Source organism: Ambystoma mexicanum, chromosome 4p (assembly GCF_040938575.1).
Source record: "Ambystoma mexicanum isolate Mex_15411 chromosome 4p, UKY_AmexF1_1, whole genome shotgun sequence".
Classification (NCBI taxonomy): Eukaryota; Metazoa; Chordata; class Amphibia; order Caudata; family Ambystomatidae; genus Ambystoma; species Ambystoma mexicanum.
The window spans coordinates 77777519-77801487 of NC_090927.1; the positions used below are offsets into that span (position 1 = coordinate 77777519).

The window sequence follows — 23969 nt, forward strand, 5'->3', positions numbered from 1 at the left end:
GATATGGATAGCGCCCTCAGTGCCTTTTAAGGTCACTCACATCGAAACAGACAATGAGGGCCGAATGGTGTTGGTACAGGGCCTCCTTGAGCAAGTGGACTAGTCTTTGATCAACACATATGCCCCCAAACACAGCGCTGCCACGTTCTTTCAAACCCTATACTCCCGGTTGGGCCCTTACAGGACTAGCAACATGATATGGGGGGTTGACTTTAATTGTACGCTAAACCCACTTCTGGATAGATCAGATACCAAATACACCATACGGGCTCCACCTGCCAAGACGCTACAGAAGCTCCTAGACTCCTTTGCCCTGGTGGATGCCTGGAGTGTTCTCCACCCAGACGCCAGAGACTACTCGGAACACTCAGCTCCAATGCAGTAAATACGAGAATAGATTACTTCTTTGTGGGGAGCGAACTAGCACATCTCATAACGCACGCCCAGTACAAAGGCAGGGTCTTATCGGACCACACCCGCTCAGGCTGTAATGGCAATGTGTGCCCCCTAGAGCTCCGATACCTAGGTGGCAGCTGAGAAGTGAGGCGTTGAAAGACCCCACATTTCGAGACTGCAGTAGAGACAACATCACAGATTACATCTTGCATAATGTGGGCAGTGTATCCAGTGCAGGAACCTTTTGGGAGGCGCTGAAGGTAGTGGTCAGGGAACTGCCATAGCAAAGTCAAGCAGTGTCCAAGCAGACATTAATAGGGAATTGTTCTCCGCAGTGGAAAGCTTGAGAAAGCTGGAGCAGTCTCGGGTGCAACCACCGGATACACAGGTAAGGGTTATGGAACTAAAGCAGAAATGTAGGGAATGCTGGGAGAGGCTGGGCAAACATAGCTTCGCTAAATACACTGAGAAGCAGCACATGGAGGGGGATAAACCCGGCCGATTGCTGGCATGGCTATGTAGAAATGAGGAGAAACAGGGCACTATACACATGTTATATAGAAAACATAGGGACCTGTGTCATACCCAGAGGGGAGTCAACAGCGCATTTCAATAATTCTATCAAAATCTGTACCAGGAGGGAACCCCAATATCAGGGACACACTTAGAGGAGGTGTTGGCTGAGATAGCACTCCCAGAGTTGAGTCAAGAAGCGAGAAACAGCCTTGAAGCGCCCATCTCCCTGGAAGACATACAAAGGATAATCATAGCTTTGCCAACAGCCAAGACACCAGGATCAGATGGGCTACCTAGTGAATTCTATAAGGAATACGCCCACAAATTGGCCCCTCATCTGCTTAGCACCTTCAATGATTCCTATGAGACGGTGGTCCTCCGACTTAGTCGAAGAGAATCCTTCATTATACCACTTCTTAAGCCCCCCCAACCTCTGACGGAGTGAAGCTCTTATAGGCCCCTCTAGATGCTTAACCAGGATAATAAGATACTCACAGCCATACCTGCAAATAGGATGAAAAAAGTGATACATGATTTAGTGCAGCCGGACCAAACGGTTATGTGCCAGGCCGCAACATGTCCTGGAATCTGAGACGATTACACCATGTGATGGATAGCACAGCATCCTGGGATACTCTGTGCGCCATAGCCACACTAGACGCGGTCAACGCGTTTGATTCAGTAAGATGGAACTGGCTTCATGCAACACTGCGCAGGTTTGGCTTTGGGCAGACGTATATCAAGCGGGTGCAGTTAGTGTATACCAGACTGATTGCAAGGGTCAGAACGGGAAGATGCATTTCGGAAGCATGGGAATTAGAGAAAGGGACAAGACAAGGTTGCCCATTATCACCATTGCTTTATGTCATAGCCATGGAATCTTTTGCTCAGTATCTCAAAACAGAATACATAGAGGCAGGCATTGAAATAGATGGGGCCAGACATCTGATATCCCTATATGCAGACGACCCGCCGTTATACATTCAGAATCCGGAAGACAACTTGGAGCTGTTACTAGAAGCCATGGCGCTCTTTGCCAAATGTGTCAGGGATCACAATCAGTATGGACAAATCAGCCTTGTTTCCCCTAGCGGGATTGCGTAAAATAGACCCAAGAGCACTTCGCATTCTCGCCTTACCATGGAAAATGGCCACATTTAGATATTTGGGGGTCAACGTGTACCATGACGCAGCAGAGGAACACATACATAACAAGCTACGTGCCCTAGAGGGCATCAATCGCTCCATAAAGTTCTGTGCCAGACTGCCCCTTTCTCTGATGGGAAGGGCAGCCGTGTTGAAAATGGTGCTCCCTAGACTGCTTCACTTCTTTGTAAATGTCCCGTTTTACATACCGAGACCTTTCTTTAAGGCTCTGGATAGCATTTGTAGAGGATTCCTGTGGCAAGATGGGCAGAATAGAATAGTGTTATCGTCGCTACACTGGCCGTATGCGGAAGGGGGCATTAGGGTCCCACATTTTGTACTATATTACATAGCAGGGCAGGTACAATTTGTAGTAGATTGGCTGGCAGACGACCCTACCACGGACACATTGATGTTGCAACCCACCGGGCCGCGTTATTACCTGAAAGAATTAGTGTGGATCAAGAAGCCTAGAGGCGGCCGATGGTCACACCTAGTGTCCCTAGGGGTGAAAATGTGGGATAGAGCTCTGGCAGCGATGGGGCTCACAGACCCAATTTCAGCGCAGATTCCTTTGGTTGCAGTAGTAGCATCTTCAAGACAGGGAAGAATGGGAATTGGAACAAGTTGGGAAACCTGCAGGATGGGCACAATAGGGGACTTACTGCAAGATACTACTTTCATACCCTTCTTAGAGTTGGTGAGACACACAGGCATGCATACAGGCCAATACTTGCTACATGGGAGTATCAAGAGGGAGATCACGCGTAGATGGCCCACATACAGCAAATTAATGGAGAAACATTCGGTAGTGGACGTCCTATATGACATAGCAGAGGGGGGGCACACCATATCGCGGATATATGACCTTTTGCTGTCTAATGGGCCTCCCTCCCCTCTAGTTGTAAGGGGCAAATGGGAAGAAGATCCTGGAGCAATATTCACAGATGCACAATGGGCGGGGGTACTGGGATACCATAAGAGGGTGTCACGGAATGCGAGACAGCAGCTTATACAACTGCTGATAACACACAGGGCATATATGACGCCTTAGAGGATCTCAAGGTTTCCGGGCGCGATGGTACAGGCGTGCCCCAGGTGTAAAGCGACGAAGCAGGGATATTGCATGTGTTCTGGGCATGTCCAGTTATGGGGCTATACTGGAAGAGTGTGGCAAGTAGATTACACAAGGAGGGATTGAAATTTGATGCGCTTTCCCGGGGAAGTTTCCTGCAGGCCCGTTTTCCACGTCCCAAGGGTATGAAACGTGCATAAAATTAAGGACTTGGCGTGCGTCCTCGCCAAACGCAGAATAGCAATGTCATGGAAATCCCCCAAAAGCCCAGAAGTAGAGGAATGGTGGTGGGACCTGAAACGGTTGGCGATGGCGGAAACTGTGCCATGGAAGAGGGCGGTATGGGGCAGCCATGGGGAGGCCACGTTGGGTATTGTGGTATGGGAGGTCTTGTTGCAAACCCTGTTCACTAAGGAAGCCGCAGAAGCAGAGGGGGCGGAGTAACCCAAACAAGGGTGTGAGGTGTTCCAAATTATGTAAGATTTGTGAGTTGATAGTACAATTGTGCATTTGGCAAGGTTGAGGGGTGGGAGTTGCGTGGGAAGGAGGGCAAGGGAAGGCGGATGTTGGGGAAGAGATTATGATACGCTATAAAGTGATGGCTGTAGACATTGCTGAGGACAGTGCTGTGAAATGCTACTACTTATGTATCAGTAAAAACCAATAAAATTAATTTTAAAAAACCTCTGCATTGGTTATTGCCTTGAGGAGCAGTATTGCATCACCCTCATTCCAGACACATCAGCATATCTCTGCATTGGGTATTTCCTTGATTATTGATAATGTATCTCCCTCCTTCCTGGCACATCAGCATATCTCTGCATTGGGTATTGCCTTGATGAGCAATAATGCATCTCCCTCCTTCCCGGCACACTAGCATATCTCTTTATTGGGCTTATTCTCCAAGGTACGAGATGAAACCCCCACCATCCAATACTTTCCAGACAAACCAACCTGAAATCCTTTCCCTGTGTCCGTCCCTCACTGTATCCCACATTAGAGAGCGCACTGAAGCAGATGGTTCTCTTCACAAAGTGCTTTACCAAACCAATAAAATACTGAAAATAAATCTATAAACACAAGTGGATATTCTATATGCCTTTTGATGGGAGTGTATTGTGAGAAACCTGAATGTGTCTCACCCGCTGGTCCCCAGAGATCTGTCATCCAGGTGGCCAGGACATGGCCATTGCTATTGGATCCAGTTCCTGGGGGTGGACCAGGGCAGGAGGATCACCTGGATGGGGCGTCTTCTGGAAGTGGAAGTGAGACACCGAAGGGCGAGACGCTGTATCCACTCCCTTATGATACCTCTTCCCCCTCCTACCCAGTAGGATACTTGGAAGCTCTACCCCCCTTTTCTGACACAAATATTTTCTCACAGACATTTCACCGTGAGCAACGACAGACTGATACAAGAGCCGTATACCTGACATGTCCCAACACCAGGGTCAGGCAGAGTCAGGCAATTGCCGACAATTACATACACCTGACTTCCATCAATCTTCCCCACACAGATTAAAGGCAGAGCATTAAATCATACTCTGGGCAAGGCCAAACGCAAGAGGAAGCAGTTCTTCTAAAACAGCAGTTCAAACGGAGGAGACAGGCGGCGAGAGAAGAAAGGACGACGAGGAGGGAATTGCCCTTGCCCTTTTCAACCCAGACCGGCAAAGCCTCCCAGAAAGGAAGCGTAAAACCGAGAATCGCAGATGGCGAGTAGTGTGACGGTTATCAATGTTACATGGGGCCCTTCCGCACTGATAGTCAGGGTGGGGAGAAGCGGTTGCTAGCGTGGTACTGTCCTTGACTCCAGTGGAAAAAGAAAAGCCAACGAGTTCAGCAAAGTCGAGCAGTCGGAGGAAATTGATAGGAGACCGGACTGTGTTAGACTCCAGGTTGCAGTGGCAACATTACATGAAAAGAACAACAACAATAGACAGAGGTCTTTTGTGAATTATGAACTGTGAACTAAACTGGTACCAAATATAGTTGTACTGGGGAATCGAAGTGGTCCTGCAAATGGGTTGTGTCAAATCCTGAGCATATTCAAAAGTCTTCGTTTAGTGTTTGAAATACAAGTACCAGGAGGCCTCAGGGGAGGTCGGCGTAAGATGTCAAAGTGGTCATACGAGGGTCAAGACACACACCCTTGTACAGTCGAAAATCTTTGACGCATGGTGAATGCAAATACCTGCGAATTTGGGTGAACAGTAACACACCCGAAAACATTGTGATGATAGAAGTGTGTGAAGCCTGACTGGGGGCTTAAGGGAAAGCCTGGCTGGGTGCTGAGACCCAGTCTTGGGTAAGGGAAGAACCTAAGGGGTCTAGAATGACTTTCTTATGAACTATAATATAGTGGAAAATATAAACCCGACCGAGGGATGCCAAGGGAAAACAAAGGCAGCTGAATCCCGACTGAGGGATGCCTACGAGCAAGAGTGGAAAATAACACACACGTGAACATTGTGACAAACGTGATCCCGGCTGAGGGTTGTCTACAATGAGTGGCTGGTATGAGCCCGACTGAGGGAGGCTAATTTTGAGTGAAGGATCGGAGCCCGACTGAGGGGGATCCAAGGGTGAATGGTGATCACCTGACAACAAGATACACAAAAGGAACTTTTCTTTTATCGTTTGTGATATCAGGCCCTCTGAAGCAAGAGACTTTGCAGGAAAGAGACTTAGACAAAGAAGGTCCTGATATCATTGAGCAGAACTGTAACCAATCGCTGGAGGAGCACAGGAGTGTGCTGTGCTCACGTGTCCCGCATTGTACCGTGATAAAAATGTGGGGAAGGGAGACCCTGGCCATAACATCCTGACTTATCATTTTGTGAACACTTCCTTCTTTTCTTGTGAACTTTATCCCACACTATTTTTGTAGCATAGCGGTAAGTATTGGCATTTTTTTTTTTGTATAGACTATTTGAATAGACTTCACAAGGACTGTATTATTATTATTTGATGGTCGTAGCTTGCTCCCATCTTAGATGTAGGTTTAGATAAGGCGTTTATCACTCCTCTTTGAAAGTTCAATGAACACCCTTGAACTGTGATCACTTGTGTCTGTCTTGCTTTGATACCATGCCTTACTTACACTATGCATGCAAAAATACTGAATGCGGTGTGAAGCTAAAAGATGTCTTTATACATTTTTTGTAAGCAAACTATACTATGGTGCACTACAACACCCTACACCATGTCACGCAATGTGTGAAGCACTCAAATGTACTTAACAAATGATAAAAGCCAAATGTTACAGCATCTTTTCCCTTATAGAATACACAAGCTGTCTTTTGACTCATATGTGAAACATATTCTGCAGCTGGAGGGGATGTTCTCGATTTGGGCGGATCAGTTTGGGCAAAACTCATACCACCCTAAATTTGGGTAGTTTGTATCCCACCAACCTTTAAAACTGTTCCAGAAATTCACGCAGACATGTTCCAGGTCTTCCAAAATGAAGGTCCTGTGTCAGACAGCCAAGCCTCAAAGGGATTAGAACATGTCCCCCTGCTATGCTGGGGCTCTTGCACTGTCAATAAAGAGGTAGAAATAAGGTGTGCACCTTTCTAGGGGTGCCTGGGCATTGCTTGGAATGGGGAGGCCTGGTGAGCATTGTGGGGGAGAGGGAGGCTTGATCATACCAGTAACTGTGACCGACAACACCTCACAGGCCATCTTTGGGGGAGTTTACCCACTTCTACTGCACTCAATGTGTGGTGCATGCAGGTTGTGTACACAGTTGCGCCACACTCAAGCACAGGGACTGTATAATGTAATGCTATCAAACAAAGGAACTATTGTGCTTCCGGACAAGCAAGCACAGAGTCTGTGAAATGATGTTGTTTCTGACCCAGGTCCATGAACACACTCAAGCACACAGTAATACTGAAAGTGCTTTACCAAGCAGTGTTATCCTTGTCCATACTCACTCACAACTTGTGCATCTATAAAGCTCATTGCTTTTTGTTGTTCGCAGTCCAGGACTAATTCTCCAATTCACACTGTTTCTTGAACTCTTTTTTCAGAACCCACCTCCAGTCATACATTAACATGTTGGCGTTTGTTTACGCCGTGGAGGAGATCAACCAGAACCCTACACTGCTACCTAATGTGTCCCTGGGATTTCATGTGTACGACTCCTGCCAACGTGGAATATCGTCAACACGCGGAGCCTTTGGGATACTCTCTGGAGGAGTGGGATCAGCTGTGAATTTTAAACGTGGACATCGCAAGCCTGTGATCTCGATCATCGATGATTTCCCGTCCACACTGTCAGTAGAAATGGCCCGGATACTGCGTATTTACACGTACCCACAGGTGAGCATACTCTCATAGTATTACAGAACCGCAAACCAAGAACTCTGTGTTCATCCCAAATAATGCCCATAACAAATCCACGGGTGTGAAGCAAACCCTGGCTGTCCTGTGGCATACGATGTAGCCTCAGCCACACTCTGAGAATGCCCTTTAGGAATTCCTGGACTGTATGGTAAGAGTAATTGGTGCATGAGTGGGTAGCGTGGTCTATGATGATGCATAAATTGATTCTACCAACTGATAGGATTGTCAAATAATGTTCACATTATTTCACGTAGAAGTTTTGAAATCGTATTGGTCTTTCTTCTTAATCATATAATTATCCTTAACATGCACATTGTGGAGCCAATGTTGAATGCATTCTCTCTTTTGAGACCTTTGGTAGCCTGGAGCGATCTTCCTTTCTCTCCAAGGACTCCCGGAATCGTGAAACATCAACACTCGATTTCAGAAGCCATGTGAGGGCAGCAGCCATTGCCAAACCACACCTGCCACACATACCTCTAGTGGTACCAGCACCACCCGATAACTGCCATTTAGGGCCTCTTTTTGAGTTTTCCCGGGGATCCTCCACACCGGGTCATCTGAGGTAAAGTGGGGTGCAGTAAAACCTGACATCTGTTGGCCTCTACCGCTGCCTGTAACCTATACCTCACCCACCTTACATCGACTCGATTCCTCACGCCTATTCCTATCCTGCATACTCCCCTTCTCAAGCTCTATCCCAGGACTTCTCACGTTCCACAACCCTCCCCAACCCCTCCTCCCATGGTGCACCCTATTCCTATGCCACACACCAACAACAACAGGCACCAGTTTCAGCTATACTGCCCCAGAGCCCCCAGCTTACCTATGGCCCCCCTTTTACCTTCACCCTTCAGTTCAGTAATGCCAAATCAATTAGCAACAAAACATACTTTCTTTTGAATACTTTAATTCCCTCAGTCCCAACATCATAGTCATGAGAATCACTGAAATCTGGAATGCCTCACAACTCCCTCCCGCCCCCCTGCAATGCTGACACTTTATTGTCCCACCACATGGCCACTGCTTCCTTCTTATACTCTCCCATTTCAATAAAAGCGATGGTGTTGTTCGCCTAATGATCAATAGAGCCAACAGTAGAATAAGATTATACCTTTCATCAGCAATTCATTAACACTTGACAGGTGGGCACACCCTGTGACCCCGGAAGTCCCTCCCTAGCGGAAGTCCGGGTCCGGATGTGACATCATGCGGGTGACCCGGAAGTCCCGCCCTAGCGGAAAGCCTGTCCCAGAAGTAATGTAGTGGTGGTTAACCGGAATTTAGCCCCTAGCAGATGTGTTACCCCGGATGTGACATCATAGGTGCTAGCTGCGAGGCCCCCACAAAGTCTGTAGTCCCTAGGGCCCCCACCGGGGTTCCCCTGGAAGTCCAAACATGATTGGTGACCTATTCCGGAAGTGGCCTAGTGTGTTTTGACTGATACCCATACTATGGGTATGTGTCTTGACCATTCTGCCCCTGATGTCCCCCAAAAGACCCGGAAGTGTGTCCCAGTTTTTGCACTATGGGGCGCCTGGAGATGATGTCTACGCGGGGCCAAATTTAGGGGTGTGGCGTGAACGGTCTATATATACAGTGGGCGTTTGGGAGGGAGGTACACACCGCTCCTGAAGCCCTGGAAAAACCTGCTTGCGCAGCGTCCGCGATACCCGGAATCATGAAGCGCTACAGCTACTAGTCTAAGAATATTCCAAGGGCCAATGATTTGAGCATCATTCAAAACTACAACAGCCCTGAAAGTCAGCCGGCAACAACTACAACCGCTGATGGGGAGCTTGATTATGCCATGGCTATGGATAAGCTGTGTGAACGCCTTGATGTGATGACTTTTGATGACATGTCACAGGCTGTTTCCCTTATCAAGGCTTCTGATGAATGCAGGGCTGGTGTAGATGCAGCTATAGTGGATGCCGACTACACAGATGCAGACTACTTAGATATGGATGAGTCTATGAAGTCTCTTAAAGAGCCCCTGTATGAGGATGAGCTGTTTCCAGAGGCCGCCATGACGCCAGAGTTACAACCATCTTCCGATTAATGGAAATTGGGTGTGTGAGAAACCTTATTTGGAATGTGCGCAAATGGCCTGTTTGTTTTTTGGGAATAATTAATATATCTCACCAGGAGCAGCAGAAGTGGGGAACAGTTAGTTTCTCACTAACAACTGAACAAATATATTGTAATAAAGGTGGTTTCCCCTCACCTACCGCGCTCACAACCTAATATTCAGTTATACATTCTATAGTAAAGACATTATCAAATACATATTGGACCATGTGCAAATATCTTTTATTATTATTCATTATTTATTCCAGGGCTTGTGATGCTGGAATAAATAATAAATAATAATACAAGATATTTGCACATGGTCCAATATGTATTTGAGTAATGTCTTTACTATACTAATGTATAACTGAATATTAGGTTGTGAGCGCGGTAGGTGAGGGAAACCACCTTTATTACCATCTTCCGATGAAAACAAGTTGTTTATGGACGTCGCTAGCACCTGTGAAATGGAAGATGCTGGTTCTGAAATGTGCAATATGGTATGCAATAAAGTATGTCTGGGTGTGTGGGTGTGTGTGGGTGTGTTTGTGTGTGTGTGAAAAATAAACTGTAAAAACACATGTTCAAGAGTTAAACTTCTTTCTTTTTTTGAATTGCAGAAAGCACCAGATAAACTTGACGGAGCTGAGAGTCAGAGCTCTTCTTTCAATACCGTCAATTTTTACTGTATGTGCTGTTCAAAAATGATCGAAAAAAGTACAGCAACCCATGGTTGTAATACGTGTAAGAAATGTGACGGTTTAAAACGCTTTGAAAGTTCTGATGAAGAAGGAGAAGATGACACCCTTTTGGAGTGTAACGGTTCAGGCTTTTGCGGCGTGTGTTGTGAAAATATGTTTGAAGCATGACTATTACCGGTGGTGCTACGGACATAAACACAAAGACCCACAGCAGGATGCTCATGATTGTTGACTCCCGCATTATCATGCTAGAGCAATATGGCGGATATGTTTTATGTTGTATTCATATAAAGTGTTTCAGATGCTTAAAGGTGTTTATAAAGCCATGGGGATGCATATACATGCTAGTGTGATAACATGTAGATTTGGTGGCAGTAATGGGTTAATGACAGCACATTGTTTCACCTTTCTCATTTCAAAATGTTCTTCATGTGTGTTTGCATCATTTTCAGTTGAGTTTCGCTGCCTTTCCATATATAAGGGTACCGTTCCGGCCATTCCGGCGTGTTCAGGGTTTTACACCCCCCCACACTCTGAAAGCACCCCAACAAGTAATCCAATTGGCCCACTGCTGAACATTCACTCTGGAACTCCTGTAAACACAAGCCGCCATGATGCTTTGTGACAGTTTTCAAAACCAACGAAAACTGCACCCTGCAACGTGGGCACACCACAGCCCGATGTGAACCATTGTTCAGAAAAGGACATAGGCTGTTGAGACCCGCAGCAACACACTTCCAGCATCTCCCAGCAAGTTAAAGTCAGCTGGGGCCCTTGCCAGCGAAGCCTATGCAGAAAAGGGCATTCGGCTGTTAAGAGCCACAGCAAGGATTCCCAGAGAGGAGGCACCCGACTTGCCAGTGACACACCTCCAGACTAGTTAAAGTCAGCTGGGGACCTTGCCAGCGAAGCCTGTTCGGAAAAGGGCGTTCGGCTACTGAGAGCCGGAGGCTATTAGCCAAGGGATGTAAAGAGCCTCACTCCACTGTGAGTCATCTATTGTGAGAATTTTTCTACATATTGGTCCCAGTGATACTCGTGCTGGTAATGCCTGAATTCTGTATACCACGAGACCTTCGGAGACTATTTGGGGTTATTTGGGGCTATTGCTTTACTGTCCCTTTGTTGGAAGCACTCCTCCCCTACGTTTTATGTGACCTACACCCCCCAGTGATTGATTGTGTCCATGCGACCAGCAAATTCCTTTCCTTGTGCTCCAGCCTGTGCTTATGCCTGTGTTACTGCCCCATCGTGCGGGCTGCGAGGGCCACGGGCTTTCGACTGTCATGGCCGCAATCTCCAGCACAGGGGCTAGTCTCGCCACAGTTTTGCTGGGAGGGGCACTTCCAGGGGACTTTGAGGTTTGGGAAGGTTTGAGAAAAAACGACCAAGGACTGACTGATGCTCGATGGCTGCATATTTCTATGCACTGTGTATTGTGCTCTACAGGTTGCTGGGTGGCGTATTTGTTCTCTCTTTTTAGCTTGCTAGCGACTGACATCTAACAGCGTTATTATTCGCGTTTTTCTATGCAACTAGCGCAATATTTGTAACGGCAACCTTAAGTGTAACTGGAATTGTAACTAAGCAATCTCACCTAATTCTGTAACCTTAACCTTAATTCAGGCGCCTACCTGCCTGAGGGCCACGTGCGCTCTACAAATGTCAAATAAATAAATAAATAAATACACAGCCACTGTAGTACCCATTCCCGGACTGGAGCACATTCTTAGACTGAAGGACTCTACGGATTTGAGAGGAGTGGGGGAGGCGTACACTGGCAGCCCCTCGATCGATCGAGCGTGCCTCATCCGGACTGCTGGAGGTGGAACACTGGAGTGTATTCATTCCAAATATCCCTGGGACAACTGCATTTTTCTTTGATTGTTTTTATCTCTGTCGTTCTGAGTAGCAGTGTTGTACTTTTATTGTGTTTTAATTGAATGTGGCATAGGCATGTTAGGCATAGACATAGGCAAGTTATACCTGGCATGGGTTTTTAGTTTTTGCTCAAGGTGCTCTGGATTTTAGGTTCTTGTATTTTTATATTTGTGAGTAACTGAAGGAAGAGGTTGCCCTCCAGAGTGGGGCTGTGTTATAACTAAGTCCCCGCTAAATGCCCAGCTTGGGAAAAGACTGGTTGTTTCGTCTACGCATATTGAGGAAGCTAATGGTATGATTAATGAAATCGCCTCTTTATTATATGATATAGAGCCTGTGCTGGGCCGCCTGACCAATTCTAAAGCCGGATCTTTTTCTTTCCGGAAGATTTTGAGCATACTAGTCAGAGAGACAAGCCCCCAGGAGTGTTCCTTACCGACGAGCAGATGAGGTCAGGCACCCTCTGGCGAGAATTCGGCTACAAGGTAATTACATATAATTAAAAGAAATAAGGCAACGGAAAGGAAATAAACTAATAAAAGTGGGCAAAAATAGAATTGCACAAACCGGCGTCCAGTCACACGCCAGGAGTGGAGACGGCTCCAGTCCTTAAAAGGAAAGGAAAAATCAATGTGAGAAATGATATACCCTGATAAGTCCGATCTTCACAATATTGGTAGTTCTCAGCACAATATTGAAACAATAAATCAATACATAGATCCACATTTTTACCTGACCAACTTAATCGATTCATTTGCAAATTCCAATCAGCAATTCTCATTGTTAAATTCTCTCTATGGTTATAATTGACATTTAAAATCCTGTAAGCATAACATGGCCACTAAGGCTAGAGTATAGAGGGATATCATCTTTCAGAATATGTTTAAAGGAGTGAGAGACAAAGATATCATGGATCCGTGATTTTTGATCGTTCCTGCTCCAGGTGAATGTACAGTCATCCCCAAGATCTGCTCTAGGGTTCAGACATTACATATGCCAGATGCCAGGAAGATGGATTATTCTTAGCACCAAACCCACCAGTAGGTACAGCAGAATAATGTCCATCAATCTCACATCCAACAGCGTTAAAAAAAGTCCCTGCTAATCATATCAAACAATTCTCTCTCTTTATTAATCCAAGAATGTAATACAAAGTCTAAATACTTTTGCAGAACTTTGGTTCTTATACTACCGGGAGGGTTATAAAGATTAATCAATAAATAGCTGTTTCTCAAAAATCCCAGAGATAATCACTGCAATTGCGTTATTATCTTGCCGTTGAGGGAAACATTCTTTGACTTGGAGGCCAGTCCTAACACCTATTAACAGACCACCCAAAGGTCTCCCTTTGGAGCCGTTAATAGCCATTCTCTGCATGAGGGTATAGCCATCTAACAGGGGCTTGACAACCAAGTATCCTGTAGACAAAATATTTCAGAACCAGTTATTAAATCCCAACCCTCATGTTTATGCAGAAAGGAACAGTGGCGCAGAGATCGAGGGATTTGCGTGGCCATTACTATGCCAAGAGGCTGCGCGGGTGGTTCCATGAATGCGTGTCATTTGGCCCAATTGTGGGTGTTCGAGGGATTGCCATGGCCAGTCCCTTGGAAAGCCCACTTCTTTGCATGTTCTTCCCCATTTTCTATGTTCCGCCCCCTTGTCAGCCGTCAGCGCAAGCCACGTTCGTGCTCTACATGGTGTATGGGGAGAGGCGCTTGAGGGCTCCCAGAGAAGTGCCAACCCTGCGCGAACTCCACGCAAGTCCAGGAAAACTCCTGCACAGTGGATTCCACGTATCGACGAATGGGGATTTGGGCGCAGAATGGCACGCAAATCCCAGATTCTCATGTGTTAATAAGACACATTATTTATTTATTTATTTATTACATTTGTTATACGCCCAGACCCTGAGGTATCACGGCGTAGTTACAGACAATGGCAATATACAATCTTAGAATAGAGTACGGAAATACAGGAAATAATACAGTAACACTTTTTTGACAGTTATATACACATGGCATGTAAGTTAGGTATACGCTAGTTAGGTTCTGTATTCATGTTAGAATTGATTGAAAAGCCAGGTTTTTAGTGACTTTTTAAATAGTGGGTAGGAGGTTTCATTCTTGATATTAGTGGGAAGGGCATTCCAGGGCCTGGGGGCGAGAACTTTGAAGCTGATTCCACCTGCTTTTTCTCTTTTGTATCGTGGGATGTCAAGATTTTCGCTGTATTTCGATCTGAGGAGTCTGGTGTGGTGTTTCTTGATAACTGCATTAAGGAGATATTTTGGTGCTTTGTTGTTGATACATTTGTGGGTGATATTAAGGGTTTTGAACAATATTCTGGCTTGAATGGGGAGCCAATGATTAGTTCTCCTGATATTAGTAATATGATCAGATTTTTTTATGCCTAATGCCGCTCGAAGGGCTTTGTTCTGCATAAGTTGGAGTTTGGCTAGATTGGTATTGGATGTGCCTAGGAAGAGGATGTTACAATAGTCAAGCTTCGAGAGTATGAGTGCTCTTGCTAGTGTAACACAGAGGTTGCCAGTGAAAGGATCGACAGTTAAAGGATCGACAGGTCAAAGGAGCGACACAAAAGGGTCGACAGGTCAAAGGATCGAATTTTTGTTTATTTCTTTTGTTCACTTTTTTTTTGGGGGGGGTCCTCCCCACATCCCCCTTTTTTTTGCTAAAAAACACCTTTTTTCCCTAAACGAAAACCTAAAAAATATATATAATTTAAAAAAAAATTCGATCCTTTGACCTGTCGACCCTTTGGTGTCGATCCTTTGACCAGTCGACCCTTTGGATTCGATCCTATGACTAGACAACTAACACAGTTATTTGCAGAGAGGAATTTACGGCTGAGGGAGATGAGTTTGGCTGTGTATGAGGTGGAGGAGGCAAGTGTGTTGATTTGTTTGGTCATGGTTAAGGTGGCGCCTAGGTATACACCAACAGGGTAATTCATAGAAATTCGCACAAAAATGGCGCACGTGGCTGGCGCACAGTGTCCCCGTGCGATACACTGCGCCAGCCGCGTGCGAAAAAATCTTTTTCATCGCACAGCGTATTCATGGATTCTAGGCTCCGAAAACAGCCGTGGCGCAGAGTGGCGCAGCGACCCTGCAGCAGCGCCAGTTACGCCCCCAAGAACGCCCTCGCGCATGGAAAAGCCTTCGAAGTCCCCAAATCATCGCAAAGGGCTGCGCTAACCCTGGACCAGTTCACAGGGCTGGCAAACAGCAAACGCCAAGTGTGGAACGTGTATTTCAGTGGTTCGCGGGAAGTTCCACACGCGATTGTCCTGTGTACGTGTGCATCAGGGGTGCGTGGGAAGTAACACAAGCAAAAGCAGCAGGGTACGTGTATTTCAGGGGTGCGCGGGAAGTATCACATGCAAAAGCAGCAGGGTACGTGTATTCCAGGGGTGTACGGGAAGTATCACACGCCAAAGCAGCAGGGTACGTGTATTTCAGGGGTGCGTGGGAAGTATCACACGCAAAATCAGCAGGGTACGTGTATTACAGGGTGCGGGGGAAGTATCACACGCGATTCCATCAGGGTACGTGTATTCCAGGGGAGCGCGGGAAGTATCACACACAAAATCAGCAGGGTACGTGTATTACAGGGGTGTGCGCGAAGTATCACACGCGATTCCATCAGGGTACGTGTATTCCAGGGGTGCGCGGGAAGTATCACACGCAAAAGCAGCAGGGTACGTGTATTTCAGGGGTGCGCAGGAAGTATCACACGCGATTCCATCAGGGTACGTGTATTACAGGGGTGCACGTGGAGCACCACACGTGAATTGCACGTGTGGGTCCTCCCAGGTGTTCCCTCTACACCCTCCACGGCCCCTGCAGGTGGCCCACACCACAGGGGCCTACCCTGCACATGTCCTGCAGGCACCCCATCCACCATGGCCATGCCACCCAGCCAACCCACATGTCACCTTGCACTACTGCCCACCAACGCATGTCCCCTTGCACCCCCAGCCACCAGGGGCAGCCTCCACCAGGCCCCCACCCATGTCTCCCATCACCCCCACCCCCCAGCAGTGCAGGGGCAGCCTCCACCAGGCCCCCACTCATGTCTCCCTGCACCCCCACCCCCCAGCCCCCAGGGGCAGCCTCCACCAGGCCCCCACCCATGTCTCCCTGCAACCCCACCCCCCAGCCACCAGGGGCAGCCTCCACCAGGCCCCCACCCATGTCTCCCATCACCCCCACCCCCCAGCAGTGCAGGGCCAGCCTCCACCAGGCCCCCACCCATGTCTCCCTGCACCCCCACCCCCCAGCAGTGCAGGGGCAGCCTCCACCAGGCCCCCACTCATGTCTCCCTGCACCCCCACCCCCCAGCAGTGCAGGGGCAGCCTCCACCAGGCCCTCACCCATGTCTCCCATCACCCCCACCCCCCAGCAGTGCAGGGGCAGCCTCCACCAGGCCCCCACTCATGTCTCCCTGCACCCCCACCCCCCAGCCACCAGGGGCAGCCTCCACCAGGCCCCCACCCATGTCTCCCACCACCCCCACCCCCCACCCCCCAGGGGCAGCCTCCACCAGGCCCCCACCCATGTCTCCCACCACCCCCACCCCCCAGCCACCAGGGGCAGCCTCCACCAGGCCCCCACTCATGTCTCCCTGCACCCCCACCCCCAGGGGCAGCCTTCACCAGGCCCCCACCCATGTCTCCCTGCACCCCCACCCCCCAGCCACCAAGGGCAGCCTCCACCAGGCCCCCACCCATGTCTCCCATCGCCCCCACCCCCCAGCAGTGCAGGGCCAGCCTCCACCAGGCCCCCACCCATGTCTCCCGCCACCCCCACCCCCCAGCCACCAGGGGCAGCCTGCACCAGGCCCCCACACATGCCTCCCATCACCCCCACCCCCCAGCAGTGCAGGGGCAGCCTCCACCAGGCCCCCACCCATGTCTCCCATCAACCCCACCCCCCAGCAGTGCAGGGCCAGCTTCCACCAGGCCCCCACCCATGTCTCCCTGCACCCCCACCCCCCAGCAGTGCAGGGGCAGCCTCCACCAGGCCCCCACTCATGTCTCCCTGCACCCCCACCCCCCAGCAGTGCAGGGGCAGCCTCCACCAGGCCCCCACCCATGTCTCCCCTCACCCCACCCCCCAGCAGTACAGGGGCAGCCTCCACCAGGCCCCCACTCATGTCTCCCTGCACCCCCACCCCCCAGCCCCCAGGGGCAGCCTCCATCAGGCCCCCACCCATGTCTCCCTGCACCCTCACCCCCCAGCCACCAGGGGCAGCCTCCACCAGGCCCCCACCCATGTCTCCCACCACCCCCACCCCCCAGCCACCAGGGCCAGCCTCCACCAGGCCCCCACCCATGTCTCCCACCACCCCCACCCCCCAGCCACCAGGGGCAGCCTCCACCAGGCCCCCACTCATGTCTCCCTGCACCCCCACCCCCAGGGGCAGCCTCCACCAGGCCCCCACCCATGTCTCCCATCACCCCCACCCCCCAGCAGTGCAGGGCCAGCCTCCACCAGGCCCCCACCCATGTCTCCCACCACCCCCACCCCCCAGCCACCAGGGGCAGCCTGCACCAGGCCCCCACACATGCCTCCCATCACCCCCACCCCCCAGCAGTGCAGGGGCAGCCTCCACCAGGCCCCCACCCATGTCTCCCATCAACCCCACCCCCCAGCAGTGCAGGGCCAGCTTCCACCAGGCCCCCACCCATGTCTCCCTGCACCCCCACCCCCCAGCAGTGCAGGGGCAGCCTCCACCAGGCCCCCACTCATGTCTCCCTGCACCCCCACCCCCCAGCAGTGCAGGGGCAGCCTCCACCAGGCCCCCACCCATGTCTCCCCTCACCCCACCCCCCAGCAGTGCAGGGGCAGCCTCCACCAGGCCCCCACTCATGTTTCCCTGCACCCCCACCCCCCAGCCCCCAGGGGCAGCCTCCACCAGGCCTCCACCCATGTCTCCCTGCACCCTCACCCCCCAGCCACCAGGGGCAGCCTCCACCAGGCCCCCACCCATGTCTCCCACCACCCCCACCCCCCAGCCACCAGGGCCAGCCTCCACCAGGCCCCCACCCATGTCTCCCATCACCATCACCCCCCAGCAGTGCAGGGCCAGCCTCCACCAGGCCCCCACCCATGTCTCCCTGCACCCCCACCCCCACCAGTGCAGGGGCAGCCTCCACCAGGCCCCCACTCATGTCTCCCTGCACCCCCACCCCCCAGCCACCAGGGGCAGCCTCCACCAGGCCCCCACCCATGTCTCCCATCACCCCCACCCCCCAACAGTGCAGGGCCAGCCTCCACCAGGCCCCCACCCATGTCTCCCATCACCCCCACCCCCCAGCCACCAGGGGCAGCCTCCACCAGGCCCCCACTCATGTCTCCCTGCACCCCCACCCCCCAGCCACCAGGGGCAGCCCCCACCAGGCCCCCACTCATGTCTCCCACCACCCCCACCCCCCAGCAGTGCAGGGCCAGCCTCCACCAGGCCCCCACCCATGTCTCCCTGCACCCCCACCCCCCAGCAGTGCAGGGCCAGCCTCCACCAGGCCCCCACCCATGTCTCCCTGCACCCCCACCCCCCAGCCCCCAGGGGCAGCCTCCACCAGGCCCCCACCCATGTCTCCCTGCACCCTCACCCCCCAGCCACCAGGGGCAGCCTCCACCAGGCCCCCACCCATGTCTCCCACCACCCCCACCCCCCAGCCACCAGGGCCAGCCTCCACCAGGCCCCCACCCATGTCTTCCATCACCCCCACCCCCCAGCAGTGCAGGGCCAGCCTCCACCAGGCCCCCACCCATGTCTCCCTGCACCCCCACCCCCACCAGTGCAGGGGCAGCCTCCACCAGGCCCCCACTCATGTCTCCCTGCACCCCCACCCCCCAGCCACCAGGGGCAGCCTCCACCAGGCCCCCACCCATGTCTCCCACCACCCCCACCCCCCAGCCACCAGGGCCAGCCTCCACCAGGCCCCCACTCATGTCTCCCTGCACCCCCACCCCCCAGCCACCAGGGGCAGCCTCCACCAGGCCCCCACCCATGTCTCCCACCACCCCCACCCCCCAGCCACCAGGGCCAGCCTCCACCAGGCCCCCACCCATGTCTTCCATCACCCCCACCCCCCAGCAGTGCAGGGCCAGCCTCCACCAGGCCCCCACCCATGTCTCCCTGCACCCCCACCCCCACCAGTGCAGGGGCAGCCTCCACCAGGCCCCCACTCATGTCTCCCTGCACCCCCACCCCCCAGCCACCAGGGGCAGCCTCCACCAGGCCCCCACCCATGTCTCCCATCACCCCCACCCCCCAGCAGTGCAGGGCCAGCCTCCACCAGGCCCCCACCCATGTCTCCCTGCACCCCCACCCCCCAGCAGTGCAGGGCCAGCCTCCACCAGGCCCCCACCCATGTCTCCCTGCACCCCCACCCCCCAGCCACCAGGGGCAGCCTCCACCAGGCCCCCACTCATGTCTCCCTGCACCCCCACCCCCCAGCAGTGCAGGGCCAGCCTCCACCAGGCCCCCACTCATGTCCCCCAGCCAACATGTCACCACAATCTAGATCCCTGGCCCTTATGGTCAGCCTCCAAATTGCAAACACCCACCTGAGTATTGCATCCACCCACTTAGAAATGGCAAAAACATGATATAACCCCAATTGCAAGTTTGGAAATGAACACATGTCCCTCACATACACCCAATGGTTGTCAGAGAATGTCAAAACCCATATCATGATATGCATGAAACCAATGAGATGATACTACACATTGAAGTTTGAAGAAAAAATATGTATTAAACGCAACATAAATTGAATCAAAAATAAACAAACAATAATTGAAAATTCTAAAAAAAAGAACAAGCAGGTACGTGAAATAATGCAAAACCACAAATCATAATGCAAACGAAAGGTGTCCAAAGTCACAGTCCACAAAAGTAAATCCAATGGAAAATTAAAATCGAAAACCATTGCTCCATGGTGAAATCATTAAAAAAAAAAAAAATCCAAAAGTCAACTATATACAGAAACCATCCAGGGTCCATGATCCCAACCGAAGAAATGAAACCTATCTAATAACACTACGTAAAAAAATAAATATATACAAAAATGTGGCCCATTGTCCAAAAGGTCCAAAAAAAATGCAAAACCAAAGGAAACCTAACACTAACTACATAACTATTTACAAGGGCAGCGGGCTAGTCCGACGGTTCACTTCGGGATGTTCCGGGCCAGGGCATCATCGAACTCCTGCTCAATGTCCCGGAGGCGGTCCTCCTCCATGGCCCCGAGGGTCTGCAGGGCCATCCACATGTTCCCCCCAAACTCCCTGCGGATTGCCTCGAGGCACTCGGCCCGCCTCAGGGCCCTCCGCATGGAGTTCTCCGCCCTGACCATCGTGAGCCGTGCCTCTTCCGCCCACTGCCGCTCCGCATCTATGGCGTGGCCCAACCGCTGCCACACGGAAGACACTTCCCGTCCTGGGTCCTCCTGCCCTCCGGCCGATGCCTGCCCCTCCGATGTCGAAGGCCCCGAGCCATCATGGCTCCCACCACGTTGCTGCTGCGCCTCTGCCCATGCACTGCCTCCTGCTGCCTGCACATCCTCCGCCGGCTGGGGTGCAGTCGTTGATGTGGCCACCCCTGCTGGACGTCCGACTCCCGACTGTGGCAGGGATGCCTCCTCCACCAGCCTGGCCGCACCGTCAGAGGCAGCTCCACAGGGCACCCAGGTGACTGATGGGTGGGAAGATGGCACGGAGGACAACTGGCGCATAGGGGGTTCAGTTGAGGAGGGGGTCGGAGCAAGCCCCATCAAACGGAGGAATCCGGCCTGGGTGACCTGTCCCAGTAGGCTGACGCGGTCAACGAGCCATTCGAGATGACGTGCAGTCTCCTCATGAAAAGACTGCAGGTCACCTTGCATGGCCCGTTGACGCAATGCCACACCAGTCAGGACAGGTTTAACCCGGACCCGGATAGCCACGTCTGCAGGCAGAGGAAGGCCAGTTGTCGTGAGCTCATCCCCTGCCTGAAAACGGGTCTGGACGTAGGCATCCCTGCTGGTGCAAGATGATGCAGAGACAGGATCAGGGACAGGATTGCACACAGGCACCTCTGCAGCGACCTGTGCTGCCTCCTGTCCCTGATCCTGCACTGCACCACTAGCACCAGTGGAATCCCCACCTCCAGACCCCGTCTCTGTTGCTTGCACGGCCTCCTCCTCCACCAAACCCCCCACCAACCTGGATGACTCCGTGCCATCTTCCCCCGTTGGGCCCTGTGGGGTCCCAGCTGCCCCTTCTGCTGCCGAGGAGTCCAACTCCGACCTCCGCCTCTTGGACCTCCCCCCGGCAGCTGCGGCCTGGGACGCGACACCGGACTCCTCACTCCCCGACGAGATCCCAACCTGGGAGGGGAGCCGGGCCTTGCGTCTCCGGCTGGCAGTGCCATCCCCGCCGCTGTGCTCCACAGCACCTTCTCCACCCTCTTCATCAGTTGACGCTGCAGACAGGGAGAAATAAAACACAGGCATCAGGGCACTGTACAATGGACACATACACACATGACAGTTGCACATGAGTGGCATTGGCAAACCTCAGACATGGCATCACAATTGGCAACACATATGCCATTTCCACATGCACACATGAGCCATACCACAGCCACATCGCAACTGCCAGCACCATCCATACACATACAACAGCATGAGCGGGCAAAGGTGAGCCAGACATCACATGCAACACAGGGAGTGCACTACACATGCACGCACACCACCACACTTGCATGCATGTGTACACCTCAGCCAACTGTCGCAGTGTTCCGATGGGCATCCATGTCACATCTGCCAATCAGGCTTCCACAGCCCACTGTCACATGCATCCATGTTGCATCACTGTTGCACCCTTGTCAAATACACACACATGCACATGTACACAGTGCTGATACATGCAGCTGAAAACAACATACATGCGTGACATCACGAACATGCCTACTTACATACACATTCATACAAACATGTGTGCCCACACAACTGCATTTGGCATGCAAGCCTACACACACAAGCACCATCCATGTCTCAGCCATGACAGCACTCGCATGTGTTAGCCTCACGGTCCTGTATACCCCCACCCATACTCGGCCCCATACAAACAGATGTGCAACCAGCACACTACTGGCACATCACCACACGCACAGTTTACAATCATGATGCATGTACACTTACCGCTCGACTCCAGACGGGTCTGCCTCTCAAGGACCTGGACGTGGAGCGCTGGGGATATGCGTTCCAGGACCCTCATCTGATCTTCCAACAAGTGGCCCCGGCGCCCCTTAGCATCCGCTGCCTTCAAGAGGCGCCGGGCCTTGTTCAGGGTCCTGGACCTGAAGTCCTCCCAGCGCTTCTTGACATGTTGGAAGTCGCGGACTGCCACCCCCTCCGCGTTGATGGCAGTCACGATGTCCGTCCAGATCCGAGTCCGTCCTTCCTTGTCGGCGCGCAACCTTCCGTAGAGGACATCATACTGCCCCAGGACTTGCTCCACCAGGACACCAACTTCCCTGGCACTGAAGCTGGTGCCCCTCTGCCTCTCTGGCCGGGGGTTGTCAGTGGTGCCAGATGTTGCAGTGCCCGACATGACAACCCCAGAGGCAGGAGTGGGTGGGCAACTGGGTCCTGGGGCTGGGCTGTGGAGCGATGGAATCCCAGTCGGGAGTCTTCGGTTCCAGCAGGGGTGGTCACAGCAACAGTACCCCTGGCTGATGTGCAGGCAGCAAATGGCAGGGCACGTGGGCAGCAGGCAGTCAGGCAGCAGCAGATGGCAGGTGGGAGCGTGCTCGGGGATCTGGGGGGCAGTAAATCGGCTTTCTGGGCAGGAGCGTGGTCTTCCGTGTGCTTACGCGTGGCCAGCTTCATACGGAGTGGTTTGGCACGTGAAAAGTCCTGCACGTCTGCGTGTAATTCGAGGAAAGGCCCTTAGCGCGTAAGCGCGTCTGCACGCATACGCGATTTCATTGGACCAAAGGCCCTTAGCGCGTAAGCGCGTCTGTGACGTGACGCGTGCGGGTGTTTCCCTCATTACACGTGATGACAGAGCACACGTGGATTTCCACCAATCGCCTGTGAAACTTCCTGCGCACCCCAGAAATACACGTACCCAGGCCAATCGCGTGTATGCTCACTGCCCTCCGATTACACGTGATGACACTCGGACGTGCAGTTTCACCACGTGTGCTCGCATATGCGATTTCATTGGCCCAAAGGCCACCATGCGCAGCTTTGACGTCACGCGCATGGCCGTAGAGAATGGCACGTGTTAAAAAAAAGAGATACATGTCCAAGGGTCAAATCGCGTAATTGGTGGAAATGGCCCCATCGCGTATGCACATCTGTGATGTGTGTATAAAAGGTACGTGTAGAATGCCATTTCTTTGTACGTGCTTTTTGTGGAGAGCGAGTGGGTGAAATCTGTACTTCTTGTCGGTTCACACGCGATTTACTTCACAGCGTTTCCAGTTCGTACTCCCTGTTACCTCTGACAGTTTTTTCTCTTTTCCTCTTTTTCCTGGGCCTGTTACCTCAAACAGCGTTCCCTTCTACTGTTGTCCTGTCTCCTCAGACAGCGTACAATTCTTCTTTTGGCGGGGGTGTTGCCAACGCACACACGCGCATATTTTTCACGCTTTTGTTCCTGGCAGACGGTGAGTCGCGCACGTATTTAACATCTGTGCTTGCCCCGTGTGTCGCGTACCCCTTCAGAGGTCATTCTAGGCTGCGTGTGACACGCATACGTTCATTCTTGTGTTTCTGGGTGCCACAGCGTAGTGCAGGTTTATTTTTCC

The 23969-nt window shown here is 51.9% G+C and overlaps 1 protein-coding gene across 1 annotated transcript in view; it reads left to right on the plus strand.

Moving 5' to 3' along the window:
• The first annotated feature begins 1785 nt into the window (after window positions 1–1785).
• LOC138452774 (vomeronasal type-2 receptor 26-like) overlaps window positions 1786–23969 on the plus strand; it is a 303697-nt gene continuing 281513 nt past the window's right edge. The window contains exons 1-2 of the mRNA XM_069605117.1: window positions 1786–1973; window positions 7171–7462. Coding sequence (XP_069461218.1) covers window positions 1786–1973; window positions 7171–7462 — 480 coding nt within the window. The remainder of the gene's footprint in view (window positions 1974–7170; window positions 7463–23969) is intronic.